General features: G+C 43.3%; 1 protein-coding gene across 2 annotated transcripts; it reads left to right on the top strand.

Annotated features, from left to right (window-relative positions):
- The first annotated feature begins 5,714 nt into the window (after positions 1 to 5,714).
- On the top strand, positions 5,715 to 10,521 carry TMEM17 (transmembrane protein 17). Of its 2 annotated transcripts, none has more exons than XM_074578222.1 (4): positions 5,715 to 5,853; positions 8,972 to 9,075; positions 9,332 to 9,445; positions 9,853 to 10,521. In XM_074578222.1, the coding sequence occupies exons 1-4, from the start codon at positions 5,751 to 5,753 to the stop codon at positions 10,177 to 10,179; spliced, it is 648 nt and encodes a 215-aa protein (XP_074434323.1). In that variant the 5' UTR covers positions 5,715 to 5,750; the 3' UTR covers positions 10,180 to 10,521. The 2 variants fall into 2 exon arrangements, with proteins under 2 accessions (XP_074434323.1, XP_074434324.1); XM_074578223.1 differs by lacking the exon at positions 5,715 to 5,853 and adding an exon at positions 7,834 to 7,865.
- Positions 10,522 to 11,082: the final 561 nt, after the last annotated feature.

Here is an 11,082-nt window from a genome sequence, read left to right as displayed (position 1 = left end):
GAGGTCCGGAAGCAAAGGAAGAAGATCATTTTGCTGACAAAGCTTGTCATCAAAGCTTTTCAGACAAACAAAAAAGGGTACCCACCCTGTTTGCAGTGTTATTAACGTGGTGTTCACTCCCTCTTCCACCTTTTGAAAGTAAGGGGCCTCCGCACCAGCCAGGTCATGCAGAGGGTCCTTTAAGGGCATGTCAAGGATCTTCATAGAAATGAGAATCTGGCTCAGAATTCATCCACTCACAGTAACCTCCTTGCGTATCACAAACATCTTGAGTACTTTTTGCAACACAAATTGTAAAACTTGCTTAATAGCTGCACCAGCCTTGAGTTTCCCAACACGCTCAACAAAACTACAAATCAACAAAATAAAACAAACTAGCAAGTGAGTCTAACTAAATGCCAAGTACAGCAAGAAGAAAATCAATCCACAGGAGCAAGTAATAGCCCTTTCATTTTTTTGTATTTTTTTTTCTGATGTCTTTACGCTTAAGACTAAAATAGCCAAGATATATTTAATGCACGGAATGACTGCAGTGATATGTAATACTCAAAACAGGAGCCTGGGCTAAGTCTCATCAGCAACAACAATTGTATACCAGACACAAATATCCTGTAAGTGTTAAATGAACACCAGGGACTAGTGTACAAGTGACACAGAGAAAAGATTGTCCTGGGGTATTGCAAGCCAGGAGCACAGCGGTGAAATTGCTCTGGCAGACACTGTCACAGCTAATAACACGACCCTTTCAAACGCACACATTAGAGTCTTCGTGGCATTTGTAATTTGTTAAAACTCTCAATCTGTCACTTTAGTCTGAGGACATGAGGAGAAAGCAAGCCTGGACTCTGCTTGTCTGCACATACCCCTGCTCACCAGCACTTTTTACATGTTTTACAGCACTTCTGCTAAAACACTGGGCAGGTAGTAAGGGACGGGGTAGTAAGGAGAGTGATTTGTGTTGCTTGCATGCTTATGGTTACATGAGGGACAGCAGCACAGGCACGCCAGGGAAAATAGGATTTGTGATATTCCACATCAGTACATTCAGAAATACGGCAATTGCAATTCAGGTGCAAAGATAAACCACTGGCACCATTTAAATGAACTCTGTGTTTCTGAAATGCCAACTGTAAAAAAAAAAAAAAACAACACAACAACCTGCTGATATTTAATTTCGTTAGATATACTGCATCTGGTGTTTATGGCTTAGTGCTGTTGCCAGAGAGCCCCAGGAGCTTCGGTCTGGGAGCCAAGCCAGTGTCTACCAACTTAGTTGGACTACTGTGGATACACAGAGATCCAATATTCCTCTGATTTAAAGCTCTCAGGCAGATTTTCAGAGACTTTTGTTTTATTTATAGCTAGCATGTGTGGAGAGAAATAAAACAGTCATTTAATATGCTGTGCAATTATGGGCCTGTTTCTTCCAGTTTCACATTTCAGTAGCTTATTTTGAAGCACAGCGAATTGGAAATCTGGTTATTTCTACCTTAACCATTCATATGTGGATAGACACAAAGGAATTCAGTAATGAAATACCTTTCCATTTAAAAAAGGAAGGGCCAAACACAGTTTCATCACAAAAGCTGGACGCTTATGTTATTTATACAGATGGTCTTCATAAATGTTACAGTCATATAACAGTTAAATGTTTTTCCTTCTTCCACTCCTTATGGCACAGATTTATATCCTTCTGTTACAGGAAGCTCTGACTTGTCAATGTAGATGCCCTGGTGCTCTGATCCATGAATTTTTAAGATTCTCTTCTGCTTGAAGCTGGAGTAAGTGCTCTCCAACCATCCCTACAGAAAATCAGAATTCTGTTCATTAAATTGACAAAAAAAATGCATGCCTCAGTCTGAAAGAAAAAATTAAACAGACTTAGTAAAAACAAAGAGTATATATTCTGTCTTCAGGGAATATTTTAAGCATCTGCATAGACAAAAATATTAAACAAAAGTGTGCACAATTTTATTTCATGGGGACGTGGAGGATACTTGGCCATCTGCTGAAAAATCTAAGGCTGCCAAATATCACAGATTCACACCTTGAGTCTGGAAATTGAGTTCACACGGCAAATCCATGCATTTCTTGTGGTGTCTGCATTCCACTGGCCTTTCCTTTACCCACGACTCAGTTTTACACTTCACTGACTGCTAAGCTGGATTGCTTCAGTTTTTGAATGAGCAGAGTCCAATTTTGCAAAGTCCCACTGACTGCCACAGAGCTGCTGGCAGGATACCTGACTGTATGCTTGACAGGTTTTCAGAATTGGGGAACATCAGAAAAATCAAAGTGTTTGGGAGATCAGGGCCCACGCTCAAAGCCACTGGCATCAGGAAAAGGCATGACATTGTACAATTCAGGGGAAATTCTTCCTTTCTGAAAAAGTAATCAAAAGGAAAATCCTTAAAGGCTGAACTTTTACAGGCCATCAGCTATTACTATGAAAAAAAACCAGAAACTTCCATGAATATCTGACTTAATCAAAACCCTGCCATACTTTTAATTCATATAAACCTGTCCTTGTGTCTAATTAGCTGAGAGTATGGGACTAGCATTTCCCTAACTTAAAGGGTGGTTAACCAGATCAGGACCAAGGCAACAACAGTAGAAGGTTTCAGGCAATTTCATTGGAAATCTTGCCCAGATTCTTCATCTTGCCACTGGCTACAGCAGAGAACTTTATGGCGAGATCTACTAGATAGTGCAAAAGTCACCATTGTAGTTGTTCAGCCTGACAGGAAACACATTTCTAGCATCTGCAGGCAACTAGCAAAATAACTATATTTTTAAAATTCAGAAACCTATCTACCATTAATGCTGGTTTTCATAGTGTTTCCTCAAATATAAAAGTGATCTTAAACTCTTCTGTTATTTATTAGGTAGTTAGCCAGTTATCAGGCATCCACTCACAGATTTTCATTGTTGAAATTGCAGTACACCATTAGTGCCTTCACAGCTCAGAGCTTTGAGTCTGGCTCGGACACAACATGACGTGGATGTCTATGAGTGCCGCTTGTGTTGCTTTACCCCCCCACCCCCAAACAGGCTAGCTAGTGCAGGCATCACCATCACTATGCTGATTATGGGGGAAGCCTCACAGTTTAAGACAGTCAGGTCAAAAAAGCTGAAAAATACTCTTTTTACCTTTACTGAACTATTTGCTCGCAGAGCTGTCTTGCCAGCAAGGCTGAGCTACTTAGTTCAAAGGTAAACCAGGCTGAGCTGTGGTCACTGCTGTACATACACACCTTATATGACAACACCTACATAACCTCTTTCCTTTTACCTTATGTTCTGATACTTTGTAAGGAGTATTTTTACTGGATGACTTATCTGTCTGCTTCTGTCCAGGATGTGATGAATTACCTACATTTTTCTGTAGGCTTCAACACAAACTGCAAACAGCATTTCACAGGACTCAACTTCTCTTGTTCTGTCTTATCTGTAAAATAGGGATAAACCTCGCCTGTGTTTAAAACTTTATTTTCTAGGAGCACTTACACACCAAAGCCCACTGACCTCCCTGCTTCTAAGGGGACATACACAGCATCCCTTGAAGTTCTGGGTTATCTTTAATTCCTCCTCTCTTCCAATCTGCTGCCGTTATTTAAAAATCATTCCCTCTTCATTTCTTCTGAAGGTCTTCAGGTTTTTTATATGCAGATTCCTGCTTGCACACCCTAGTCTGGAGAAGTTCTTTGAAAAGTATCTGTTGTCAATACCACATCAGTCATCAGCTCAAAAGCCAAATGGATTTCTCAGAACTCCTGCTTGTTTAGCCATCTTTCTTTGTAGTTCTCCCAGTGGGACAGAACGAAATTAAATTTAAACTTGGCTTTAGATTATTTAGTCAGAGATAATTGAGTTTGGAAAGTCACACTAGAGAATGATCACCCAGAGAAGTAGCTAAATAGGTTTTTGGGAGAAAAGAGGGAGCAGGTACAACTGTTATCAGTTCTCATAGTAAAAGACACAAGCTGCTCTTCCATTCTGACCACGCAGAATTTGCATTTCCGTTATTAACTTCGCATCAGGCCATGAGAGTCTCCTATAAAGGACAAAAGCTAACTAGAGTAAAAAGGCTACGATCTCACTGCTGCTTTTAACTCAACAGTGACACAGACAGGTTTCCTTGAGGAAAAGGTATTTTCTTGTTTAGCTATATCTGAATCTATCATAAAACAAGGGTCATTCGTAATCACCTTAATAAATAAAGTAGCTCTGTCAACATCCATCCTTACTTTAATCCCCCCTCTCTTTAGCCATCATCAAGTACCATCATTTCCCTGTATTTATTCTGACAGAAACAGAGCAGTCTTGCAACTGCTTTCTTTACACCAATATTTCATAATTACCTTTTCAGAAGAAGAGCAAACCCTGCCCTACAGACTTACGAAAAAATCCACTCCGACTGATTAGAAAGGAACCAAACCAATGTAGGAGCTGAGGGGAGACACAGAGGGCTGGCACGCACCAATATTTCTGAGGCAAAAGGACGCTGTTTTGGGCAACTCTCACACACAGGGCTCTGACATGAACAGCTCAGGGTGACCTACCTGCCAGGTACTGCTATTTCATCTTCCAGGGATGATGAGCAGTCCCAATCAGGCAGGAAAGCACCACACTTGCGCAGTGACCATAACAAGCAAAAACATTCTCCTCTGTGCATACTTATCTACATGACAGAAGTGGGAAAGCCCCTCTATGCACATGTAAGTGCACCCTGTGGTGGCAGTGACCGCTCTCACATGTACAGTCCAAAAAAACACACTTTTAAATCATACTTGTGACCGTGGGTTGTGGCAATCCCAAGCGCAAATCCAGGCTGGGTGGAGAATGGATGGAGAGCAGCCCTGAGGAGAAGGACTTGGGGGTGTTCGTGGGGGAGAAGCTCAACACGAGCCAGCAGTTTGCGCTCCCAGCCCAGAAAGCCAACCCCACCCTTGGCTGCATCCCCAGCAGCGTGGCCAGCAGGGCGAGGGAGGGGATTCTGCCCCTCTACCCTGCTCTGGGGAGACCCCCCTGCAGGGCTGCCTCCTGCTCTGGGGCCACCAACAGCAGAAGGACATGGACCTGTTGGAGTGGGGCCAGAGGAGGCCACAAAGATGCTCAGAGGGCTGGAGGACCTCTGCTGTGAGGACAGGCTGAGAGAGTTGGGGTTGTTCAGCCTGGAGAAGGGAAGGCTCCAGGGAGACCTTAGAGCCCCTTCCAGTCCCTAAAGGGGCTACAGGAAAGCTGGGGAGGGACTCTGGATCAGGGAGTGGAGCAACAGGACAAGGGGCAATGGTTTTAAACTGAAAGAGGGGAGATTTAGATTAGATATCAGGAAGCAATTCTTGACTGTGAGGGCGGTGAGACACTGGCCCAGGTTGCCCAGGGAAGCTGTGGCTGCCCCATCCCTGGAGGTGTTCAAGGCCAGGCTGGATGGGGCTTTGAGCAGCCTGGTCTGGTGGGAGGTGTCCCTGCCCATGGCAGCGGGCTGGAACTAGATGATCTTTAAGGTCCCTTCCAACCCAAACCATTCTGTGATTCTATAAATTTCTGGGCTCAGTATCTCCCCCAGAGAGCTCCACTATAACACTGTCCCCGGGACAGGAGCGCCGCTCCCCTCTGCCCAGTGCCGAGAGACCCCTCACCAAGATGCAGCGGGCAGCCGGGCCAGCAGCACCCCGCCGCCGCCCCCACCTCCCCACCGCGCCTGCGCGCCCCGGCCGCACAGCAACGCCCGGTCGCAGCGCCGCAGCATGTCGCTGCCCCAGCCCCTGAGGAGGCGGCTGAGCTCCTTCAGCCGCACCGTCTTCACCGACAGCCGCCGCACCGGCCCGCAGTACCCGGGCGACCGCCCAGGTAAAGCGCGGGGCCGGCTCCCAGCAGCAAAAATGGCGGAGGGTGCCGCTGCGGCGGGGGGGGAAAGGGGGTGGAGCTCCCCGGGAAGGAAGATGGCGGCGCCAATCGTCACCTGGAGGCAGTGGTGGAAGGGGCCTGAGGGAGACGCCGGCGGGCTGTCCCCGGTTGGCTCCCCCCGGGCAGAGCCGTGCCATCTGCAGGGGTAGCCGCCTCGTCCCCGTCCCGTCCCCCCCGTCATGGTTCGGGCAGGGAGGCTGAGGTGGCGGTCCCGGAGCCCCGTCGCTCGCCGCCACATCAAGGGGCCCGGCGGCGCGGGTGCCGGCCGGCAGTGGAGAGCAGAGGGGCCTTTCGGGTGAGGCCTGGTTTCACCATCAGCCATGGGATATGGCTTCATGGACATTATCTGGGGTAAAGCCACAGCGGCCGCTCCATCGCCCTGCACCTCACACTGCCGCCGTGTCGCAGGCCTGAGAGAGGCTTCCCTAAAATGCTAAACAGCGAACAGTCTTGATTTAAAACTAGGCATGGAGAACAGTCTACACCCGCCTGTACAGCTTAGTAAGCAAGTTTGCGTAAAATACTGCAGATGAAAATCCATTACTCACACACCAGGCACTCTGCCTGTGCCCAGGTAAAAATGATTTATGTCGAACAAATAAAAGAACCGAGCTATCATTTTAAGCTCAGTAGTCCTGCGCAGTTAGGACACCAGATGCGTAAAGCGTGAAGTGGTGTAGTAAGCTAGAGTTAGGCAGCAAAAACTCAAGCCTGCAATACACCAGCTTTCTCTTTATTTTTCCAAGTCTGTCGTCATGACCAATACCTGTTCCTTCATCATATTGCCAGTGAAATTTGCAGGCCAACATGCCCCCTTTTTGTATCTTTAGAGTGAGAGTAGCCATAAAAATAAACACAGTCTGGCTACGTAGAAAGGCTATGTTAATTTCAACTGATAAATCCATTACAAGCTGATAAAATTAATCAAAAAGTCATTGTTATTTCAAGACAAGAGTACTCCTTTCTGTGGTCACACCACTAAAACTTACTAGTTACTAATTCTTCATTTCATTTATCAAACACAACTGAAATATTTTTCTTACCTCCAGGAATAGCTTCTGGTTTTAGTAATTTCTTTTCCCATTATGAAAACTCCTATGTGAATATCCAACCCACTGAAACCAATTGCAAATGTACCATTAACTTCTTGGAGATCAGAATTTCAAAAATTAAGTTTACATATGTATACACCTTAGTGACTTGCTTGAGCATCAAAGAATTGGCCATCACAATCCTGTCTGGCTTCTCCATGAATTTTAGCAATCCCAGAAAATAACCATAAGTTCAGTTTAGTGATAGAAAGATGAATTGGAACTGGCTTATATTGCTAAACATTCACCCAAAACACAGTTCTAAAACTTAAGCAGAAGTTACAGATACCAGTGCTATGTAAACTATGTAACATACCTAAAACGTTGTCATCATAATTGATATTAGAGCTCTTGGCTTCTCTGTTTTTTAGTAATACAGCCACAAACCCTTAAACTTTCATCCAATACATATAGGGCAGAAACACAGTTACTTGTAATTGGATGGTCATGTTTTCTCGAAAGATAAAGCAGTGTTTTAGAATTGCATCTCATTGCCCTCCGAAGTCCTCCTGGTGTTTAAGAGATTCGTTCATTAGGACACCTGGGACAATTTTAGGTTGATAGTGAGGCATCTGTATTCCTTTGCAGATGTAAGGAAGTGTTGATGCTTAAAAATGCAATTAAAAAAAAATTTAATTCGTTGTCTTGCACTTTCTATTTCTGTATAACAAATCCCTGCCCCTCACACCCTACCCTTAAGGTCTGTCCCAGTTCTGTTCCCAAATCCTCCTTCCTTCCCACCTAGTCTAGTAGCTTCCATGAATACTTCTGCAATTGGCATAAAGACTTCTGGAACAGACTGTACCAGGCTGCATGTGGCTGGACTAGAAACAGGGATGCCAGACTGAGCTGGAACAAAGACAGGTATGAGAGTGGTTGGAAGATACAGAAAGAGAAGGCAATGTCAGAAGAGAGGTGGTTCTCAGGCTGAAAGTGAGACAATGTGACTGTTTAGACTGATTTTCAATTGAATATCACCATTGTGACAGACAGGGGCACAGGACTCAAATACAAATGAGCAGGTCACAATGAATACTTCCTAAACTTGCTCAGGGAGCACCAAGTGAAGATGTGCCCATAGACTTCATTTGGGGAAAACATGAGAAAAGAGACTGTTGGTAATTGAAGTAAAGTGGATGCAGTGTCAGTTAACTAGAATACAGCAATAAAGCTTCATCCATTGAAAATGAATGAGTCCCTTAGAATGCCCTTTTAATTTTTTGCTTGTTTTAAGTCTAATCTTTTAGGTCTATTATTAAATCCTAAATGTAGAATGTATTGCCTGAATGTTAGAGTTCAATATTTGCTTTTCTGTACATTGTATGAATGCATTTTGCTCTCTCCAGACTTTAAAGGATAAGTTTTAGTTTGACACATATTTGAAAACATCAGCTCTTAAGAACTAGGAGAATTACTGGCTTCTTGCAACTTCATTTCCATCCAAATGTCTATTTAAATAAAGATTGAAAATTTAGAGTGGACAATGCAAACCTGCTGTCGAGCAGTAAGTCCTTACTCAGGAGGATCATGTACAACATAACAATAATCCAATATGAACTCCTTTAAACTTTGGCCATTGTCTTAGGAACAGCAGTGAAATAACTACTAATTCTTTCTGCAATGTCAGGATACAGCACTACTTGAGCTAAGCTATCAGGCAGAGATTGTGGAGCAAACCATAAGCCACCAGGTTATCAACAGTCAGAGACTCAACTTGAATATGTGACTGATAACAATTCTGCATCCTGTGAACTGAAAGTTGCATTAGATTCCAGGAAATGGTGTAACTCAAGACAGGATAAGAAGTTTTCCTCTGGATATATAAAAATATTTTTCTTAACATTTAATTCGACTGGGAAGAGTGCTAATGCCCTGCTTTAAGCTAAGATGGAGCAGTACCTTTCTGTTATATTTATGGAAGGGACATATGGAACAAACTAGGAGTGATAAAGACTTCTCTCTACCTACAGACAATGAAATGCTTTCCAGTTTACCACTGCAGATGTCCCTCTATTTCAACGTTTATTTTTTCCCATTTTGGTGGCTCAGCACCGTTGTCATGCTCCAACTGAAGGTGAGTCCTGAAGGAAAGTGATGGTTTGCAAATGTGATCTGTTTCTGATAAAACGGCTCCTAGTACTGAGAGGAAGCTCACTGGAGTTAGAAGCTATTAGGTTTATTTGGGACTTCCTTGAAACTAGATGTTCAAGAGTATTTGGAAGCCAACACAACACTGTCAGCTTACAGTAGCATGCAGCATCTTCATTTAATCACAAACAGCACGTAATGAAACAGCACAGCAGAAACTTTCACTCTCTTCTTCCCTCTAGTATTCGTTCTTGTCAGATTACTACAAGTTCATCCTGGTCACAATCATGATCCTCGCCTCTCTAATAGAGGTCATTCGACTCTACCTGGGATACATGGGCAATCTGCAGGAGAAGGTAAGGTACCGCATGTATGTATTAATTTGTGCAGGAGAGCTTTTTGGAGTTGAACATAAATGAAGTGGTCTACTATTCATCTAAGAGATTTAAGTTGAAGAGATGGTTATTTCTCTTAAGTTACAGTCTGCATCTTTTATTCCCTTGGCATCAGCTTCCACTTAATTATGTGCATTCCAAGAAGTTTTCCCTCAGAAGAGATCCCTCTCGCTCTGTAAAACTGTTTTGTCAGAAAAAAAAGTATGCCTAAAAATACAGTATATGGAAATATTAAGCCACCTCATTTGCCATTTCACATTATATGTTGGCTTTTGGAAAATTAAAAATTTTTTTTCTTCACAAGGTTTTGGATTTTTTTTTCATCTCCAGATGCCAGTTTTTAATAGGTGGTGTCTCCCCTTTTATAGGTCCCTGAGCTGGCTGGGTTTTGGCTCCTGACTCTCCTCCTGCAGTTGCCTATAATTCTCTTCTTGCTATTTAATGAAGGTCTGAAAATTCAGCCACTGGAGCGAGCAGTCCATATCATCTTTGCCCTGTTCCTCACCTTCCAAGTCATTGCAGCCTTTGTCACCCTGAAAAGAATGGTGAACAAATTGGCAACCCACTTCCGCCTTAATGAATTTGACCATCTGGAGGAACATCCTATGCCTTATTTTTACAGCCTGGATAAAGAAGAGAGAGCAGTTTCCATGGCTGGTAGGGGCCCTGGTGCTGGCTGGGGAATCACACACTGAAGGCCTGAGAGGCTAACAGAGGCAGGCCTCATGCTGCTACAGCTCTGTTTCCGTTTTGTTGGGTCATTCTTTACCTTCCTACATCAGAGATATTAAAAAACTAGATCTTAAGAGCCAACGTTAAATCTCAGAGATTGGAGCTCCATTCTGCAAGAAAAAAAATCAAAGCCTTTTACTTAACTAGCTTGAATGGACTATTTGTGGACTCTTACTGCGTAGAGTAGATTTTTGGGGGTTTACGAAGCCATGTGGTGTTTTTAAAAAAAACCAAACAAACCAGAAGCCTTTTTTCTTCACTGTTTGCACAGAATTGTTTTGTTTACAATAAATCTTTTATACATATTTTTATATGTGTTCACAGCAGTTTTCTCTCTATTCTTCCAGATATGTTGCACATATTTAATGTCTGGTACCTCAGTTAAGCCAAAAAAAAAAACCCCAACCAAAAAACCAACCCCAGACCCAAAACAGAGAACCCCAAGAAATCCTGAGGCCCAGAAAGCACAATGACTGTTAAGGTAGTGAACGAAGACTACAGTTTCAGATACGGTCTTCCAGATAATTCCAGCACTTGGAATTCCTTACTAGTAAACTAGGGATGGAATTTTAAAAGTATTGCTTCCTTAAAACTCTTACACTCGTCTTCTTTGACTTAGCTTGAGCTTTAACTATCAAGCCATTCAAACAGGGTGGTGCAATTTTCTCAAACAGAGGACTCAATAACAGAGCAATAACAAAGTTACAGCCATTTAAAAAATTGGTTTATGTCACTGAAAGGCAGAGCCTGTTTCTCACAAGCCAGGGCATATGCCAAAGTTCTCTCGTTCGTGTTATTTTTATTAATGTCTAGACTATGTTCTCTGGCTTCAGTGATGGCTAAAAGTTCCCCTTTTCAGTCCAGGG

Source organism: Larus michahellis, chromosome 3, assembly GCF_964199755.1.
Source record: "Larus michahellis chromosome 3, bLarMic1.1, whole genome shotgun sequence".
NCBI lineage: Eukaryota > Metazoa > Chordata > Aves > Charadriiformes > Laridae > Larus > Larus michahellis.
Note: the sequence above shows the minus strand (reverse complement) of the source record. Positions and strands in the feature narration are given on the sequence as shown.